General features: G+C 42.9%; 1 protein-coding gene across 1 annotated transcript in view; it reads left to right on the forward strand.

The window, feature by feature from the left end:
* Positions 1 to 20,178, forward strand: part of Snx3 (sorting nexin 3) — a 33,316-nt gene extending 13,138 nt beyond the window's left edge. The window contains exons 2-4 of the mRNA NM_017472.4: positions 10,763 to 10,858; positions 17,958 to 18,082; positions 19,462 to 20,178. Coding sequence (NP_059500.2) covers positions 10,763 to 10,858; positions 17,958 to 18,082; positions 19,462 to 19,567 — 327 coding nt within the window. The 3' untranslated portion in view covers positions 19,568 to 20,178. The remainder of the gene's footprint in view (positions 1 to 10,762; positions 10,859 to 17,957; positions 18,083 to 19,461) is intronic.
* The last annotated feature ends 797 nt before the right edge of the window (positions 20,179 to 20,975 follow it).

Here is a 20,975-nt window from a genome sequence, read left to right on the forward strand (position 1 = left end):
CTGGTCAAGGGTTGTACATAAATATATAAAAAGCTAGAAAACTTAGGCCTTTGGAAGAGACCAGTGTGTAGGTTGGGGAATGTATTCAATGTGTTCAAGTTATAAGTTTATCCTAGCTTTTACATAGCAAGATTCTCGTGTTTGTTTCTGTCCTTTTCTGTGGAAGGCGTCACATTTAGCTGCAGCTCTGTAGATAGCCAGTGTTCCTAACTTCCGGTCTTTCTCATGCTTGTAGTTTTATGGAAGCACACTCAGCCTTTCAAGCCACCCAGTAGAAGACAAGCTTATCACGTACATCATGGCTCTCCCCTCTGTTCATCAGGTCTCTTGATTTGTTGCTTACCTTAGAATTGCAATTTTGGTTTTCTGCGGTATTCGCCCTCCCCAATTTTTAATTCTCAAGAACAGTTTTTTTTTTTCTTTTTAGCAGTATGCCTCCAAATACAACTTTATTATTTTCTCTATCGTTGCTGGATTCAAGTGGGAGCTGGTATGATAGTTATAGTCTGGTCCAAAATAACATACTTCCACTCTTACTTACTTACTTGTATAGTTCAGTAGCTCGTTGTTGGAATGGCATCTGGTGTAGCCTGCACTGCCTCAGCAGATTCAAAGTCCTACCTCAGCCTCCTAAGAGCATGGGTGTTAGGCTCTCACTCACCCAGCCCCTAGGTTTTATTTGTAAGTGCTTTCAGTTTGTTTGTGCCATTGCCTAATCTACAACGGCCAGAGGTAGTTAGTTGTCTTTAATTCATTTGTCTACTTTCTTGTTAATTTTGTGGAAGAGGCTTTATTGAGCTCACTCCATCCAGCTATATGGAAGTTGCACCCTTGCTTGCTTTGGTGGTACTAAAGATCCACCCCAAGGCCTCTAAGTACTCCACTTTGATTTTATACATTTCTTTTATCCTCTAAAGTTTGAAATTTTTAGTTTTTTGAGTTAGGGTTTTTCTATGTAGCCCAGCTGTCCTGGAGCTCACTCTGTACACCAGGCTGGCCTTGAACTCAGAAATCCACCTGCCTCTTCCCCCCCAAGTGATGGGATTAAAGGCATGCGCCACCACTGCCCGGCAAGTTTGAAGATCTTAACTCATATTGTTCCGTGGTGTGGTGTGTGTGCATCTTTATTAAGATGTGTGTGTGCAGGCTGGAGAGATGGCTCAGCGGTTGAGAGCACTGACTGTTCTTCTAGAGGTCCTGAGTTCAATTCCCAGCAACCACATGGTGGCTCACAACCATCTGTAATGAGATCTGGTGCTCTCTTCTGGTGTGTCTGAAGACAACTACAGTGTACTCATATAAATAAAATAAATCTTTAAAAATATATATATTAAAAAATTGTGTGTGTCTAAGCATGTGAGTAGGAGCAGAAGACTGCCTAAGACTGTCTACTATGTATGAAGGCTGTGCAGATGCCCTGCTTCACAGGCCGAGGTGAAGAATTCTACAACTTAAACATCAGATTCCAGAAATTGAACTCTGCTTCTCAGACTTGAGTAGCAAGTGCTGTCACCCACTGAGTCGTCTTGCCAGGCATGTTTTACTACTTTTATATAAACACATCCAATTTCTGTGGCTCAGTTTATTAAAGAGACTTTTTTCCTTTCATATCTTTTGTTGTTCTTTGTCAAAATTACTTAACCGTATTATTTCTGTGTCTATTTCCTAGACTTTCCCCTTTTCTCTTTTTTTCACTAAAAAAACAAAAAATATATTTATTCATGTGTGTGTGTATACACCTGAGCTGGGACACAGATGTGGAGGTCAGAGGACAACTTACTGAATTGGTTCTCTCCCCCACCATGTGGCTTCTGAGCATAAAACTCCCGTGGTCAGTTTTGGCAGCAGATGCCTCTACTCACTGAGCTATCTGGTCAGCTCATACAGTTTCATTACTTTTAATTCAGAAAATGTAATGCCTTTAACTTTTTCCTATTTCAAAATTGTATTAGCTGTTCAAAGTCTTTATTGGTTCCCTAAGAATTTGAAGATTGTTGAGTAGAGCACTTAATAGTCTTTCCCCACTTTTACATCCTAAATCGACTCCCAGTGGCTTTTGCATACCATTCCCAGTTCACATTTCTCATTGTATTCTGGATCTTTATCCAAGGCAACATGTTGTTCATATTTATTTTAGCTACATCAAAATCAATTTATGTTGACATTCATGAGTTTTTGCCTTAATTCATGTTAGTAAGTCTTGGCTATAGTTCTCAACTCTGGCTCTACCCTAGGGTTTCTTTAAAATGCTGATGGCTAGATGCTGCGTGGAGCACTTTGAATTTCAGAGGGGCTCTGGGTGGTGCAGACTTGATGGAAGAAGTATGTCACGTAGAGTAAGCTTTGAGATTAAAGCTTCAGGCCCCTTCCAGTTCGTTCTTTCTGCTTTGTGCTTGTGGTTCAAGATGTGAGCATTTTCTATGCACACACTTTAATTCCATCACTCAAGAGCCAGAGGCAGATCTCTGTGAGCTGGTCTATACAGAGAGACCCTGTCTCAAAAACAGAAAAAGGAGCCAAAAAAGATGTGAACACCAGATTCCTGCTCCCGTTGTCATTCCTGGTATTGATGCCTTCCTGCCATGACATGTCTTAGCCTCTTAAGCCTAACTCTTTATTCCATACATTGCTTTTTATCATTGTGTTTATCACAGCAACAGAAAAGCTACTACTGCACTACCCCAGACCATTTGGATCCCATTCTAGGTGGTAGTCATTTCTAGGTATGAGTCTTAGAGCTAGGCAAGCTGGGAAGATATTTATTAAATACAAATTTTAAACTTTTGTACATATAAAATGTATAAAAATGTTAGATTAGTAACATATATTCATTTATAGGCCTATTTTTTTCTACCATAAGTATGTAGAATTATGTGATTGTAAACCTGTACATGATTTTTCTTTATAGTGGAATTATACATTTCTGTTAAGTTGTTCATTGAAAACCTTTAATGTTCTTGGCAGTTCATAAATGAAGGCTGAGAACAAAATGGGAAGAGTGCATGGAGTTAGTTGGTTTATACATTAAACTAGTTTAAATAACTCTTTATTGTCCTTTTTGGAAATTATACCATAAAGCATACGTCCTTATAATAATGAAGAATTGTATCTTTGGAGAGCCATGTCCTTAGTTTTTAAAAAAGGACGAAACTAAACACCTTGGCCTAGCACAGTCTCCATTTCAAAGGTTCTTCAGACTAAAAGCTTATTCTTCATTCAAGTGACTTCTCTCCAGCCGTATTTAGGAGTTCATCTGGGTTATAAACCATATCTCTGCTTATTCATGCTGTTCTGAATTGGGTGGAATAAGCATCAGAAGTCCTGGAGGGAGAGGTGATAGCTCAGCACTGCAGCTTATCCTTTATCTCTAGATGCAGATATTTGAAGAAACGCAGGTGCTGAGCGAGCGCCTGGAGCGGGCATCCACTTACACCCCGGGGTCGGCTGAATAGAGTGTGGTCTGTTGGGTGTACTTTTGATGTTGTTGCCAGTCTTTCTCAAGTGCACACGTGACACTATCTGAAGAAATACTAGAAATACCCAGTAAACATTTTCCTCCTATCTATTGTTAAGCTATATTCAGTTGATTGCATTTTAAAGCTTGGTTTTCTGCCTGGTATCAGTGATAATCGGGTTACATATAGGGTATATGTGAGCCCTTGACTTTCATTGGTCAGCCTGTGTAAGTGTCTAAGACTAATGCTGGAGCAGCTTACTGTGCCTAGACTTGAAGGGAATGTTTGTTTTAGATCTCTCTACCATGGCTTCAGAAATTTGTCCTCTCTCTCTCCATTTGAAGTCCTGATGGTCTTACCCATGTGATTAATGGTACAGTTTTGGGAGGGGGAACAAAGGCTGATTTTAATTTTTTTTATAAGTAGCAGAGTATAAGACATATATGCATGTACATATATGCCTTTAATCCCAGCACTCGGGAGGCAGAGGCAGGCGGATTTCTGAGTTCGAGGCCAGCCTGGTCTACAAAGTGAGTTCCAGGACAACCACAGCCAGAGCTACACAGAGAAACCCTGTCTCGAAAAAATTTTTGTTTTGTTTTTCAAAACAGGGTTTCTCTGTGTAGTCCTGGTTATCCTGGAACTTACTTTGCACACCAGGCTGGCCTTGAACTCAGAGATCTATCTGCCTCTGCTTCTTGAGTGCTGAGAATAAAGAGGCCTGTGACCTCGCTGCCCATCCAAAATAAGGTTTTTAATCTTATAAACTAGTATAAAGGTCTGAGGGTATAGTTCAAACTCATTTTGTAGCCCAGGTTTGCCTATAACCCATTATTCCAGCCTCTGAGTGCTGGGGTTACAGGCATAAATCACCAAACCCATACCCCTATACTTAATTTTTTCAAACCATTATTTTTACTTTCATGATTATGAGTGTTAAGCCTATTGTATGACTGCATGTGGTGCCTGTGGAGGCCAGAACATAACGGATCCCTTGGAACTAGTTACTGACAGTTGTGGTTTTCTGTGTTGGTACTGGGACTCTAACATGGCTAGTGGCCTGGGCTCTTTAACCACCAACACATTGCTCTGGACCCACAATCTTTTTTTTTTTTTGGGGGGGGGGTTGGGTTTTTTTTGTTTTTTTTTTTTTTTGTTTTTTTTTTTTGAGACAGGGTTTCTCTGTATAGCTCTGGCTGTCCTGGAACTCATTTTGTAGACCAGGCTGGCCTCGAACTCAGAAATCCCCCTGCCTCTGCCTCCTGAGTGCTGGGATTAAAGGTGTGCGCCACTACGCCCGGCTCTGGACCCAAATTCTTAAGTATTTTAATACATATACATAGTATATATTCTGTACTTTTGGTTTCTTTTAAAAAAAAACACAGAAATATTATAAGAGTGTGGTTTTTGTGTTAATCACAGATGTGGGGTTATGGGGCTACTTGGAACTGACTGCAGCAGTGGCAAGCAAACACATTTTTTCCTGTCTATCATAACTCAGTGCCCTGATGTGATACACTGAACCTCTGTCCGTAAAGGAAGAATGAAGGCGCAGCTACAAGTTACCAGCTTTGCTACTTTAGTAAGCCTCTCTCAGCACGTGAACTCCAATGGTCTCTTCCCTCTTCCCCTTACACAGTCTCAAAGGCCAACTCTTACAACATGGGAGTCACTGTCTTTTAGGTTATAGCAAAAGAGTTATAAAATATGTTGCTAACTTAGAGAAAATAGAGGGAAACAACATACAGGGAATTGATTATTCTGTAGTTTTGGTTTGGTTTGTTGTCTGTTCCCATTTACAGTCTTTTAAAATGTACAAGAAAGCAAATAACAAAGATTCACAGGAAACCTTCCCCTTGTCCCTCCAGACCCTCCTCCTAACCCCTGAGCTACGTCATCTCTTCCTACAAATATTCTATTCAAAGACACATTGGGACCGAGGAGATGGCTCTGTGGATAAAGTGCTTGCTGGAGAGTGTGAGAACCTGAGCTCAGATCCCAGCACCTATGTAAGAGCTGGCCGTGGTGGCACAGTCTGTAACCCCAGCCAGACTGGATAGAAACAGGCAGATCCTGGAGGTTTTCTGGCCCCAGTCTAGCCAGTCAAAATCCCTAGGCCTCAGTGAAAGAACTTGTCTCAGTAAATTACATTTTTATTTACTCAGTGTGTGCACATGCAGTACACATGCACTTGTGTGCTCACTTGTGACAGGGTACAGATATGGAGATGAGACCACAGCTTGTGGGAATCAGTTCTCTCCTCCATCATGTGGGCCCTAGGAATCATTATCAGGCCATCAGGTTTGCTGGCAGCAGCTGTCCCTACCTGATGAACCATCTTTTCAGACCATCTTTTTGTTGGTTTTTTTTTGTTTGTTTTGTTTTACGTGGCACTTAAAAATTGCACATGGTTAGGTGAAATGTGTGTTCCTGTAAGCTTAGTTCTCAAGGAGTCTGCTGCAGGAATATCAGAGTTCAGGGCTATCCCAGGGATACAGAGTGGTTTGAGGCTAGCCCTGACTATGCAGGGGACATGTGTCTCAGAACAACAAAAATGTTTACGTAATGATATCAACTATAAATGTTTGGTTATATGTTAAAATAAAGTCTAAATAGATCTGAAACATACATTATTTTTTTCTGATTAAAAACATTCAAAATAATTTTGTGTAGCTCTTTGAAGTGTTAGAACTTATATCTAGTTCCCTGTGCCTCGCAGTGTTCACTGAGTGGCTTTCCTGCCTGTTCCTGCTGAGGTGTCTTCATCTCACTTCCTACAACAGAGTTGTTCTAGTTCATGGCTACCCTGGGCCTTTCAGCTTTCCCTTAGAGACACTTTATCATCCAGAGAGAGTCATGAGTCACCCCTGTAATCTGGAGCACACGTGCTCATTCAGAAGACTGCCGTTTGGGTCTCAGTACCCACATTTGCAGCTCACAGCTAACTGCCCGTGACTGCAGCATCAGGGATGCAGTGCCCCTGTCCTTTGGGCACATGTACTCTCAAACACACACACACACACACACACACACACTTATGAAAGAGAAAAATCTTTAAAAAGAAAAAAAATTCCATCATTGAGAGCTCTGAGGGGAGATCACATGGCCAGCCTGGGCTCTAGATAGAGTGAGTCCCTGTCACAGTGTCATTGTCCTGGTCAGATAGCTCAGTTTCCTGCTTTTGTGTATGGTTGGTTTGATGTAGTGGGGGAGGCTGTAAAGGCATTGCGGGGGGGGGGGGGAGGGATTATGAGATCCCAGGGCTTTTCATATATTCTGCAAGGCTCCATTGATGAACTAAACTACTCCAAGTCCTATTTGTGGTGTTTTAACCACACAAATTCAGATTTTTATATCATTTCTATTTTCCTTGGTGTTTCATGAGCGTCAAGAGGGATTGTTCTGCATTTTATTCATTGTTCTAAACAATGATTTCATATTTAGCACAGTTGTCTTATGGATGCTTGGTAAATAATAGTCTGCCAACGTTGGAAGGTAGGGGGAATATCCAGCTACAGGCTCTTTTTATAAGCATTAAAGAAATTGGAGGGCTGGCAAGATGGCTCAGCAGTTTAGAGTGCTGATTGCTCTTCGGAAGGTCCTGAGTTCAAATCCCAGCAACCACATGGTGGCTCATAACCATCTATAAGGAAATCTGATGCCCTCTTCTGGAGTGTCTGAAGATAGCTACAGTGTACTTACATATAATAATCCCAGCACTTGGGAGGCAGAGGCAGGCGGGTTTCTGAGTTCGAGGACAGCCTGGTCTACAAAGTGAGTTCCAGGACAGCCAGAGCTATACAGAGAAACCCTGTCCTGAAAAGAAGGAAAAAAAAAAAAGTAAATCTTAAAAAAAAAAAAAAAAAAAGAAAGAAAAGAAAAGAAGAAATTGGAAGTAGCCAAACAAGAGCTTGCAATCAAATAGTAGGAGCTCAGTAGTTCAAACAAAAACAAGACAGTTTTTTTTTTCTTTTGATCAGGTAAGTTGAAGTGATCTTTAATGATCAAGATAACTTCTTTTTTAGACTCATGTGTATGAGTGGTGTGTGTGTGTGTGTGTTGTGTACCATGTGTGGGTTATTGTCCACAGGGGTCAGAAGAGAACTTTGGGTCCTCTGAAGCTGAATTTACAGAAAGCTGTGAGCCACCACGTGGGCGCTGGGGATCAAACCCGGGTCCTCTGGAAGAGTAGCCAGTGCTTCTAAATGCTAAGCCTCAAGAAAACTTGATTCTTGAGACATATATATAGTACAGGCAGGTCTCACACTTCTGTAGCTGAGGGTGACAGTTCTGAGCCTTATATCTAATGCTGGCCTTGCTAGCTGCTCCTGAAATTAATTAGGAAAAACATTGACAGACACCTGCAGTCAAGCTCAGTATTCTAAGTGTAATGGGAAAATAATAATCTGATTGTTTGTTCTTACAGTGCTAGAGAGCCTCTACTGGGCAAAGGCTCTCCCGTCATTAGTCCGTCACACCCTAAGCCCAGAGTTTCCTGCTAGACCTTGTCAGAACTCCAGTGTAGCACTTGTACAAGAAGAGAAATTATATCCAGCTGAGTAAACTTTAAAGATCCCTTTTCAAATAGAAAAACTACAAGCTAATATAGAAGGGAAGAGACTTTCCTCTCATTCCTCACTCAATTAGAGAGAATCAGATATAATCATGATTGTGTCAAAAGTTCAAAAGGGAAAATGGGAGGTAAAATGAGCCGAGCTGGCTCTCTGCCCTCAACATTGTACCTGTAAGCTTGATATGTTGTTTGAGAGATTAACTTTACAGACTTCCGTACCCAGAAGTATGAAAATTCTTGGGGACCTCTTTTCACAGGCTTGATCTTAACATACTGAATAAAGAGAGCAGTTAATCCCTTTTGTAAAGTAATTTGAGAGGAGGGAATTCAGAATGTAAAATCTCACCTGCAGAAACACTCAGCTCTGTAAAGACCTTTCTATCTTTAGACACTTACAAAGACTTAATATTTTAATGCGGAAGGGTGAGCCTGGCTAAAAAGCCAGTGGGTGAAATTAGAGAGACATAATCCAGCGCTTTCTTTCTGGGAATCATCATCCCGCTCTCCAGGGGACCTGGTGCTTTCCCTTCTGAGGAGTGAGAATGCCCCTCTGTATAGCAAGCCAGCGCCTCTTAAAGGCAAGTTTGACTTTTAGTATAATAAGAGTCTTGTTAGGTGCAATTTTGCTCCTAGTCATTAATACAATGAACAAATGTTGTGGTTACCTGGGAAAGAAAGCTCAAGTGCTTTCAAACCTCTCGTGAGGTCGGGTTTCATGCTTGAAACCTATACGCTGTTATGCCCAGTAGCATCTGCAGAAGGCTCCAAGCTTTAAGCTGTACAACATAGAAGGGAATACACTTTGGAAAAAATTGACACCACTACAAACTGAACTCAAGGTCCTGATGAATAGAAGGCATTCTTCTGTTTACTGACGGCATTAAACTTAGCTAGTGAGCAGAGTGCTCGAAGCAATGGACGCCACAGCAAGGTCGGTGCCTTGGTCTACACAGCAGGAAGTGCTCACCTCCAGGTGCCTCAGGGTTTTTTTGATTCTCAGCTATAAAACAGTTTTCAGTTTCCAAGTGCAATACTGAATTAAGAATAAAATTGACCCAAGAGAGTCGGTAGAATTAAGTAGAACTTTAATAGAGCTTGGCATTTGCTGCATGAAGTAATTTCTGAGCTCTACGGTAAACTTTGTAACAGGGACTTTGCACTTGATATCCCACTTTGCCTCCAGAGTACAAGGATTATAATTCTTACATGCATATTAAAATATTTTTTTGGCTAATGATAAAAATGGACTTGTGGTTTTGTTTTTTTCTCAGCTAGGGATTGAATCCAGGACCTCGGCTTTCCAGTTAAGCACTTTACTACTAAGCTGCACCTCGCCCCCCAGCCAATTCTTATTTGAATGTTCCTTAACATTTGTTTATTTGTATGTGAACACGTGCACATGCCACAGTACCCATGTGGAAGTCAGGACAGCTTGCAGTAGTTAGCTCCCCGCCTTGGATCGCATGAGTTTCTGGCATTGGATTTTTGCTTGATAGAAAGTGCACCTTTACCTGCCCTGGCCATCGGGACCCTCTTGTTACTGGATCAGGAATGCTGGGGGTGCACATCTTTAATCTCAGTGCTATTAGGAGGCAGAGATGGAAGATACCTGTGAGTTCAGAGTCAACCTGGTCTGCATAGTGAGTTCCAGGATAGCCAGGGCTATATAGAGAGGCCTTGTTTCAGCCTCCCTCCATGCCCACCCACTCCCCCAAAGTTGGCAGAAATAGCAACAAGTAGTCTTTAGTCCAAAAATTGTGTTGCATTATGACTAACCTCCGAATACTCAGCATCATGGTCTCAGTTCTTAAAATGCCCTCCCCTGTAAAGCTCTGCATCGTTTAAAGACTATGGGCATGTGCCCATGAGTACAGTAGCCAGAGACCAGAGAAGGTACTGGATCTCTCGGAACCCGTTACAAGTGGTTGTGAGCCACCAGCATGGGTGTGGAGGGCTGCACTTGATCCTGCAGAAGGATTCTTGCTCTCTCCAGCCCCTTAGTTACCCTTTATGTTAGGGTCTGTTTTGTTTTATATGACTCCTAATTTTCTCCTAGTGATAAATAAATTCTAACACTCCCTGACCTTTTGGGTACCCTAAGGTTGTAAATTAAGGGTACCATTTAGGGTCTAGGGAGATGCTCAGCAAATGACAGTGCTTGCCATGCATGTTCAGCCTCTTAGAACCCCTGCTGGAAAGCTGGATGACATGGTGGCAGGCTTCTGTAACCCCAGCTTTCCGACAGCAGGATGACTCGCTCAGAGCTGGCAGGCCAGACACACGAGAATACACAGATTAGCAGCTAAAACAAGACACCCTACTTCAAAACATGGTAGAAGGAAAGAACTAACCCACAAGGTTGTGCTCAGACCTCCACGTGCACACCCAGACACCCTCTCACCCACATTCAAGAGAAGTGAATTTCAAAGGAGAAAACAAAACAGTTACATTTTTGAACTGGAGATGAGACTCAGGTTGGTGTGAGGAGCCGCTGCTCCGGCCCAGCATTGCCAAAAGAAGAGTTAACTGGCCAGGACAGGATGATAGCAAGTTCAAGGCCTGCCTAGTCTACATAGTGAGGGGTAGTCAAGGCTTAGCCTGGGCATTGTGCTTAATAATGTTACAGTGTTTGTATGGTAACCATGTTTGTCACCTTATCAGTGTGCCAGACATTTCCCTCCCTTTCTGAATGTCTTAATGTTCTTCAACTTAGGAGTGACTGTTTTGCTTTCAGACAAATCTTCCTATCTTCAAGCTGAAGGAATCTACTGTTAGAAGAAGATACAGTGACTTTGAGTGGCTTCGAAGTGAACTAGAAAGAGAGAGCAAGGTAAGACTTATTTACAGTGGAGCTATGCTTTTCTGACTTACCATGTAACTTTAAAGCAAAATGTGCCAGTTCTAACTTAAGAGCTCCAGAATGTGGGTGAAAGCCGGTGCAGGACTTATGTGAAGGGTCCATCTCAGGCTGTACCTGAGTAGAGGACAGTCGTCCTCACTGTTCAGAGCTCTTTTTTCTGCTCAGTAGTGCAACTGGGCCTTTGCAGCTTGACGTTGTAATAGCCCTTCTCAGTCCTTCCTCATCCTCAAGGGCAGTATAATTTTCCAATTTTGTTTAACTCATAGTCTGCATATTTTATTATCTCACACGTATGTAGAAGTTTCATAAAAATGATGATCTTATTGTCTGGTAGATGGATATTCTTGAGATGAGCTTGTGTGGGCATAGGAGACACACCTGAGAAGTCTTATATATGATATTGTTTTGGGGCTGTGCACACAGACTTAGCAGAGTGTGAGGAGTTTAAAAGCTAAACCCAGGTTTTTATAGGAGCATAGTTTATAACACAGATATCATGAGTAGAGACCAGGGGTGCATCTCAGTGGCAAAGTGCATGTTTAGCATGTACCAAACCACATAGAAATCAGTGGACAGGTGAATTCAGTTAAAGACTTTGGAAAATCTGGAGAGTATTAAGGACTACAATATACGGCTGCTGGTAATTGTAGATAGAAGATCTAACTGTCTAAAACAAGTAGGAAATAAAAAACATAAAGCCAGGCATGGTGGCCCACGCCTTCAATCCTAGGAGACAGAGGCAGGAGGATCTCTGAGTTCAGGCTAGTCAGTTTCAGGACAGCTAGGGCTACAAAGAGAAACCCTATCTCAAAAATCAAATGTATGTACATTCATATGTATGTATATGATAAAAAATAAGGCAAATTGAACAATTTAGGAAAATAAAAATTTTAATGACCATGAAGAAGTATTTTGGTAGGCTGCATTTTTTCCCCCAAACATTGCTTATATGCACACTGGAATGTTTTTAAATGATTTATTTATTTTTATTTTAAGTCCATGGGTGTTTTGCCTACAAGTATGTATGCATGAGGGTGCTGGATCCTCTTAGAACTGGAGTTACACACAGTTGTGAGCTGCATGTGTGTGCTAGGAGTTAAAACGGGGTCCTGGAAGAGCATCCAGTGTTCCTGACCACCGAGTCATCTCTCCAGCTCCTGGAATGTTTAATAAATGTTGCTGATTATATACTTTCCCCCCCCCCAGCAACTGCTTTATCAAGAGATAAATTGTGTGCTTTACAGTTAGTGATATAATTCACCTAAGATGTTCAGAATTACACAGCCCATAACCACAGTGTAGGAACTCATTATCATCAATTATCCTTTTAAAAGAAGCTTGCTCAGCCCGCTGGAACCTACCTACCTGTGAGTAGTCCCAGCACTCGGGCAACAGAGGCAGGGTTGCTGAAAGTTCATGACCTTGTAGGTTTACAGTCCCAGGCCAGCTAGAGCAGCATGACAAGACCATCTCTAGAGAAAAGAAGGGAGAAAGAGGAAGGGAGAGAAAGAGTAAAAAGGACTCCTGTGTCTGTCTCTAGGTAGTGATGGCCAGTCTCTTCTCAGCTTCTCCTCTCCATCCTTGTCAACCGTGTATGCACTTTATGGCCTTATGGCAGCACAGAATACCTAGTGTTGTATGCTGCTTCTCTCAGTTTGCATGTTCTCGAGGTTTTATCCTATTGTAGCACATGTCACACTTGTTAAAAGATTTCATTTTGTGTGCTTATTATTTTGCCTCATATGAAGGCTTATCAGGTACTTGAGGAGACCAGAGTAGGGCATCAGATCCGCTGGACTGGAGTTACAGATGGTTGTGAGCTGCTGTGTATATGGTGGGAACAGAACCTGGGTTCTCTGTAAAAACTGCAAGGGCTTTTAACTGTCGAGCCATCTCCCTGGCCCATTATTGATTTTTATTGCAAAATAATAGCCTGTTGTATAGAAAGACCATTTTTTTATTTGCCCAATAGTTTTCCTTTTTTAAAAGATTTATTTATCATTTTATGTGTGTGGGTGTTTGCCTGTATATCTGTCTGTCTGTCTGTCTGTGCTCTGTGTGTGCAGAGAGACCAGAAGGTGTCAGCTGTCCTGAAACTGGCATTACAGACAGTGTGAGCTGCCATGTGTGTTCTGGAAATGGAACCTGGGTTCTCTTGAAGAGCAGTCAGTGCTCTTAGCCAGCAAGCTATCTTTCCAGCTCTTATTATCTTTCTTCATTTGCCATCTTAGGAATGAAACCCAGGGACTCACGCGTTAGAAGAATGCCCATCCACAAAGATAGGTACCGATCTCTAGCGATTCATCATTCGATAGATGCTTAGGTTGCTACTGTTCTTGACTAACCACCTACGATTATGTTGCTGAATTACATAACTTAAGATTTTGTTATTACATTTGGGTATGTGCATGTGTGCCTGCAGTCATGAGTGTCACAGCCAGGACAGCTCTCAGGAGTGAGTTCTCTTTTTACACTGGAGGTAATCAAATGAGGCTTGGCAGACGTGCCTTTACCCCCTGATCCATCTTGCCAGCCCATAACTACGCCTGCTCTCTTTTGAAAGTTGAAAGCTGCCCAGACTAGCATCCAACTCACCTTGTAGCCCAGCCAGGTTTGTCTTTCAGCTCCCGTGCCATTGTACCGTATGTGCAGCATTTCATTCTCCTTCCTGCCCTCAGTGTGAGCAACCCACGGCTCTCCGGTGCTGCTTATCACTCTTAGCCGTGTTGGTCGCGTAGGGAGTGAGTGGATCACTGGGCTTTTGGTGTCCATTTGGTGGCCAGTGTTGCTGCTGACCTTTTTTTCATTTACTCCTTGAGTCTGTGCTCTTTGGAGAAAAGTGGACTGAGATATTTTGTCTGTTTAGTTGGGCTGCCTTTTTATTATGTTGTACTGTCTAAAGTGTAAAACAGTAACTCCAGGTTCCTTACCATCTATCTATCTGCTCTGCAGTCTTTGTGGGCCATTCTACTTTGTACTCATGGACTATGCAAGCATCTTGGGAGTCCAGCCTGTTTGGAAATCTTACTCACATCATTTCGAAGAGCAACATACGTGGGTCCTTCTGTTATTTGTTTTTCTCGAAGGCCTATGCTAGAAACTGACATTCAATATCTGTCATCATGGTTTGATTCTTTAGCTTTCAACAGTATATTTAGCAGACATCTTCCTTTTAACCCACATACAGAAACAAATACAAGAAGTGTTAGTGTTCTAGACAGGGTCTCACACAGTCTAGACTGCCCTCAAACTCCGTGTAACCAAAGATAACCTTGAGGTCTTTTCCTCCTGCTTCTACATGTTGAAATTACGAGTGTGCCCTACTACTCCTGGCTGCAGATTGATAAAAAGAATTCTGATTAACTTTGAATATATGCAGCAGTCAGTAGAGTGCTTGCCTCTGATGCACAGAGCCCTGAGTTCAGATCCCTGCACTACACAAACCCAGCGTGATGGCACCTGCAGGTAGTCCCAGTAGGGGGGCCAGAAGCATAAGGTCATCCTTAGCCACGGAATGATTGAGGCCATCTGAGCTGAAGTAAAGGCATTCTAATTAAATCTTTTCGTTCTACTTAAAGATTGTTGGCTATGACGCTGCTGAGATAGATGCTCAGCAGATAAAGGCACTTGCCTGATGACCTGAGCTCACACAAGGGAAGCAAAGATCTGACTCCTGTGAGTCATCCACACGCGCACCTTTAGGAGTGTGCACATACATGTGCTACACACTTAAGCACACACATGCACAAATAAGTCAGCAAATGTAGCAACGTTTTCTTAATTTATTTGATGCTTAAGAGGATCTTTGCTAGATAAGCCATTCATGACTTCTATAGGTATCTGGCCTGCTAATTATAAGGTCCATTCTACTTACTATTTTGAACATTGTTAGGAAGAATATATATCTACAGGAAACAAAAATGTCTACGTGGTGACCAAAGCTTATAATCCCAGGTGGAAGCAGGGTTGGGGGAGTGGTCATAAACTCAAGGATAGCCTGGGCTACATGAAACCTTGAAAATACAGCACAGCATCTTACGCATCTTTCTCTTGAATTAAAGGTGATTCTTTAGTACACTGCTCTATTGTTTTTGGTTGGGGTGGGCTATTTTGTTGTGATCTTACATTTTATTTGTATGCCAGGGAAGGCCCAAGTCTGAGAAATGGAGCTGCAGAGTTGTGAGCTGCCATTTGCCTTCTGGGAGTTAAACCTGGGTCCTCTGTAGGAGCAGCCAGTGCTCCGTGCTTTTACCTGCTGAGCATATCTCCACCTTTTTTGATTTTTCTGAGACAGGGTTTCTCTGTGTAGTCTTGACTGTCCTGAAACTCACTATGTAGACCAGGCTGGCCTCAAACGACAGAGACCTGGACTGACTCTGTCTCCCTAGTGCTGGGGTTAAAGGTGTGTGTCACCCCCACCCCCCCCACACACACACACCTCCCAGCCTTTTTTTTTCCTTAATAGACCATTTTGTATGTGTATCTTCCCTCCATGTAGGCGCTGTTAGAACTGTGGGACAGGGTCCTTTCTCTGTGCAGGTTTTAACACTTAATTTGACACATTGACAATGTGGGAAAGAGATGTGTTGGTTCTAACAGAGACTTCTGGAAGTAAGTCCTTTAAATCATCGAAGAGCAGATCTAGGAAGGAAGGGATTGCAGAGTGTGTCTTGAGCATCTGCTCGGTTTCCTGTTCATTTCCTTGCTGCTGTTTTCTGTTGCCCCCCTCTTGTCTGTGTGCAGTTGATCTGGTCCTTCCATTTTTAACTTCAGTGAGTTACTAGTTTAGGGTAAATTTGTAAAGAAACAGAGCCTGCGGCAGAGCACATGTCTACAATGCTGTCGTCACTCCAGAGCCAGAGGCAGGGAGCATAAGTTCCCAGAGCTGCACAGGAAGGACCCGACTAAAAGGACCAGGGTCATAGAGCTGAGCTCCTGGTCTGGGGCTGCAGCTCCTTAGGTGGGGTGCTGCTTAGGGTTACAGCCCCTAGAACCATGGCAACAGTTGTATTTTGGTAGTGTTTGTTTTAAGACCGGGTCCCATGCTAACCTCAATCCCCCTGTTGTCGCTGAGGCTGGCCTTGAGTTCTTGATTTTCTACATCAGTTTCCTTGCTTGCCTAACATTGGCAAGGCCCTGGGTGAAGGAGGAAGCACAGCTCGGGTGTGAGACTCCAGGATGGACAAAGGAACTGAATTGTGTAGGTAGGTAGGTGCTGGCTAGAGGAACCAAATGTCTTAGAAAGTCCCAGAAGGGAAAGCTGAGTCCGTGAGTCCATTCAGTGGGAAGGACTGGGGACTTCTGAGAGTGGGAAAGAAGAAATGATAGTTTTTGGAGAAAGAGTAGAAAAGGAAGTTTGGGGGAAAGTTGATGGCTTGTGAGAAGATGGCCACAGTGCCTAGGATGGGATCCTTCACACGCAAGTGAGAACGGGCAGCCCTCCTTGGGTGAAGGGATTCTTGACAACAGCTACACTGTACAGAAAGAACATTGTGTTCTTTAGCTGGGGCTTGAGTTTGGTCAGCGCTGAAGCATCATCTTTCCCACGGAGTATTAGATGTGTTGAGAGGCTCAGGAACCTTTGTCTCAGTCCCAAATGACAGGATGTTGTTGTCTTTGTATAGTTGTTTGATAAATTCAAGAAGAAACCTGTGGACACCACCTTGAAGAGCCTTGGTCTTCTTGGACTTCTCCACATCCACAGCTGGCCATCTGGCTCCAGAGCCATGCCTTTTTTGTTTGTTCCTTTGTTCCTTTGATTTGGTTTTTACAGTGCTGAGAATTAAACCTGGGCCTCACTCTTGCTAGGCAAGAACTCTAACACTGAACTATACTCTGCCTTCTGTGTTTTCTTTTCAGTTGTGTATTTAAACAAGTTTGTAGGTAAAATGGCTGTCCTTGTGAGGGTATTTTTTGTCTCCTGACTTTGTGTTGTGCCTTATACTTTTTTTTTCATTTTTAAACAATTTGTATATATTTTAGCTATTTGATCTGCATTTAATGATATCTTGTATTTGTATGAAATATTTTATTTGAACATAAAATTTACTGATAATTATTAGAATTGTTTGACTCGTGGGTATGTATTTAGTCAATGAAACTTCATGCTTATATATAATTTTCATATACAAATATCCAGTATTAAATAAGCAGTGCACAAAATTTTTCTTGACAAATGGATTTTCAGAGCTACTCTTCAGCCAAGCTTGCCTTTTTTTTTTAATTAGGTATTTTCCTCGTTTACATTTTCAATGCTATCCCAAAGGTCCCCCATACCTACTCCCCCAGTCCCTTACCCACCCACTCCCCCTTTTTGGCCCTGGCGTTCCCCTGTACTGGGGCATCTAAAGTTGGCAAGTCCAATGGGCCTCTCTTTCCAGTGATGGCCGACTAGGCCATCTTTTGATGCATATGCAGCTAGAGACAAGAGCTCCAGGGTACTGGTTAGTTCATATTGTTGTTCCACCTATAGGGTTGCAGTTCCCTTTAGCTCCTTGGGTAATTTCTCTAGCTCCTCCATTGGGGGCCCTGTGATCCATCCAATAGCTGACTGTGAGCATCCATTTCTGTATTTGCTAGGCCCCGGCATAGTCTCACAAGAGAGAGCTATATCTGGGTCCTTTCAGCAAAATTTTGCTAGTGTGTGCAGTGGTGTCAGCGTTTGGAAGCTGATTATGGGATGGATCCCTGCTACTTTTTTTTTTTTAAGAAAAGATCTCATTATGTAATCTTGGCTGGCCTGGAACTCACTGAGATCTGCCTGCCTTTGCTTCAAAGTGCTGGGACTAAAAGCATATACCACACTTGACGCTCGACATATACATGTTCTTACTACATTTTAGTGTGTGTGTGTGTGTGTGTGTGTGTGTGTGTGTGTGTATGCATGCACGCACGCGCACACACACGCACATGTGTGTAGCCACATGAGTGCCACACTGTATATTTGGAGGTCAAAGACAACTTGTGAGGCTTGGTCTCTTGTCCCACCTTGTGGACAGTTGTGCTCTGGTGGATGGGTGTGGCTCCTGGGCTGGCATCACCAGGACTCACTTTGTTCCTGTTGTTTTAGGTTGTAGTTCCCCCACTCCCTGGGAAAGCATTTTTGCGGCAGCTTCCTTTTAGAGGAGACGATGGAATATTTGATGACAATTTCATCGAGGAAAGGAAGCAAGGGCTGGAACAGTTCATAAACAAGTAAGTACCTCCACCCCTGTGGGGCAATGCCCGTGAGGTCAGCTTTTATTTATTCAGTATTTTATTTTGTGTGTTTGGATGTTTTGCCTGTATGTGTCCCATGCATGCTGGGAATCGAACCCAGGTCCTCTACAGGAGCAGCCAGTGCTCTAACTGCTGTACCATCTTCAGCCCTGACTACCTGTCATTTAAAGTTAATCTAAATCCATGCCGCCCTTCCTTTTAGCCACTTCCAGCCTTTCTGTCCAGTTTAAATGAACTGAAAGTACCCCATGTTGAATACCATGTGATAAATGCTGGTGCTCTTGAGTGGTTGAAGTGAAGATTGTGTGTTGACCTAAGTTTTATCTTTGTTGGTCTTGGATAATTTATGCAAATTACATTTAAAATTGCATCATTCAGAAAGTAGTTTTACTTGTGATTCTGATTTAAGGTATATTCTCATGTGAGTAATAAAATGTACATTATATTTGCAATCATTTTGTTTGATTGCAGGTAGCAGTATTATCAACGTGTTTTATGTAAAAGTACGTTAAAATTTTTTTCATGGCAAAATGTTCTTTTGGAAAATAGTAAGAAAGTTTATTTATGATCGTCATTTAGTAGCTGTTGATTGATAAGCTTAAACCAGTATTATTCCCACCTCCCTTCTCTCTCTTTCTCTCTTTCCTCCTATAAGAGATGTGGCCCAGCATTGAGGAAGCTAAGCAGAAATGTTACAAGGTCACACCTAGCTGGGGCTGCAGGGAGAAGGAGGGAAGGGGGTTGGGGAGTGAGGAGAGAGAGAAACAGACAGACAGACTGCCTGACTGTCTGAGCTCGGGCCCTGCTCGCTGTTGTCCCTGGGCCGGGCTGCAGCAGTCCTTTGAGACCGCAGCCTGACACAGGACCCGGTGTAATTATGTGCCAGCCTTGAGGTCTACCCAGTCAGCCAGGTCTTAGAGGAGGCAGCTGTGTTAGATACACATTCATTTTTACTAATAATTTGGTTTCTGTGAGAGGTGAACAAAAGCCTGTAACTTTGTTATCTACTCAGCACACAGCCTCTGTGTGTGCGCGTGCTTACGTGACGGATAGGAGATAATTCACAGAGTCCTTTCTTTGCTTCTACCATGTGAGGTCCTAAGGACCATACTCTCAGGTCATCAGACTTGGCCAAAAGCGCCCTTAACCTGCTGAGCATCTTACCACGTTCATGACCCAGAGGGAAAGACCATTGTTTGATAGCATAGCTTATGGGTTGTCCAGAGTAATGCTTGCATCTAATAAATAGTGCACATTTCCTAGCCTTAAAGTGTGTGTGTTTTGACCCCTCCCACCACCATCTTTAATAAACAATGGACTAAAAATTTTTTTTTTTTTTTTTTTTTTATTTCCAGGGTCGCTGGTCATCCTCTGGCCCAGAATGAACGTTGTCTTCACATGTTTTTACAGGATGAAATTATAGATAAAAGCTATACTCCATCTAAAATAAGACATGCCTGAGTTTGGTGAGAAGAAGCAAAACCCGAGACCATTAATGATTCATCCGCACCAATGAAGAAGTTGTAACTAACTAGCATGCTGCGCAGACACTGGCATAGCATGCCCTGGGTACACTAACACTCACCTGCTCCCTTTCGTTCCGCTTGTCTTGGCAGTTGACAAGACATTCGTTTGCTTTAGTGAAACTCCCTCGCTCCAGCCTCTCTAAGTAGCTCTTCCCGCTGTGTCCGTGTGCACACTGTAGCCCCACAGCCCCGTAGAACCTGCAGTGTCCTGACTAAAGCTGCCGACTTGCTCTCATTTGCAGTTTCTGTGTCATGTTTGCTTCTTGAATCTGATTGACTAGAATATTTCTCCCCCCTGCCCCTTGATGTGTGATGTCACCACCTGGTCCTAATTTATGTGCAGGAGCACGACACCACTTGTCTCCAGCGCCACACATCCGAGGTGTACTTTGTGTGCAGAATGTGTCTTCCTTCTGGCCTGTAATCCCCTTCCCATGAAAGATTAATGAGGGAAATCTTTATATTCTGTATAAAAACAAAATCAAATTTATATACTAAAATCATTTGTCTAAAATTTAAGTTGTTTTCAAATAAAAGTTGAAATGCATTCCTGTGTGCTCTGGTTGCACGGCCTCCAGAGCCTGGCGTCCGTGCTCTGTCCTGAAAGCCTCCCTTCCCGAGAGGGTTGTGTACTCACGCAGCACTTCATTCCCGGAACGCCATCCTCTTTAAAGGCAGTGGGATCAAGTCCACCTTACGCCACCCTTTGAACGGGGGCTTTAAACACTGGAAGGGTTTCCTTGGCTTCCTGCCTTGTTGGGGGGCTGCATGCTGACAAATGCTGTGTAGTCTCAAGTCACTCTGTCGAGGCCTTTAGTTAGCCAGTAGCACACTCCAACCTCAGCAGCTCTTCCCCAGGTAGAGAAGTGACTTGCTGGAACTTAGCCACCGTGTAGGAGTGGCAGGTGCCGGTTCTCTGTCATTTGGCTTGTACTGTTGGCACGCTGTGTCCTTTGAGGAGAGAAGAACGCAGCCTTGCAGCCTGATGATGTACATAAATCACAAGACCAGAAAATACATAGCTTCTTGCTTCATGACGTTTTGACCAGACTTAACGCACCTGGAATGAGGTTCATAGTTTGAAACAATTTGGGATTCTGCTGTGATTGGGTGTTAGATTCCAGGAAGAGCAACCCCAGAGCATCTTCTCTGGAAACATGGGAGTAACGAAGACTGATCTCAAAGTCAGGCTCTTACTGCCTCAGCCTCCCAAATGCTGAATCCCAGGCATGGGCCACCACACAAGCATGAGAGGAAACAAGCACAGGCTTGGGAGAGCCACAAGCAGTGAGGTCACGGCTGCAGAAAATGACCTCTTGTTGCTCAGAACAGTAGTTCAGAAT

This window comes from Mus musculus, chromosome 10, assembly GCF_000001635.26.
Source record: "Mus musculus strain C57BL/6J chromosome 10, GRCm38.p6 C57BL/6J".
Classification (NCBI taxonomy): Eukaryota; Metazoa; Chordata; class Mammalia; order Rodentia; family Muridae; genus Mus; species Mus musculus.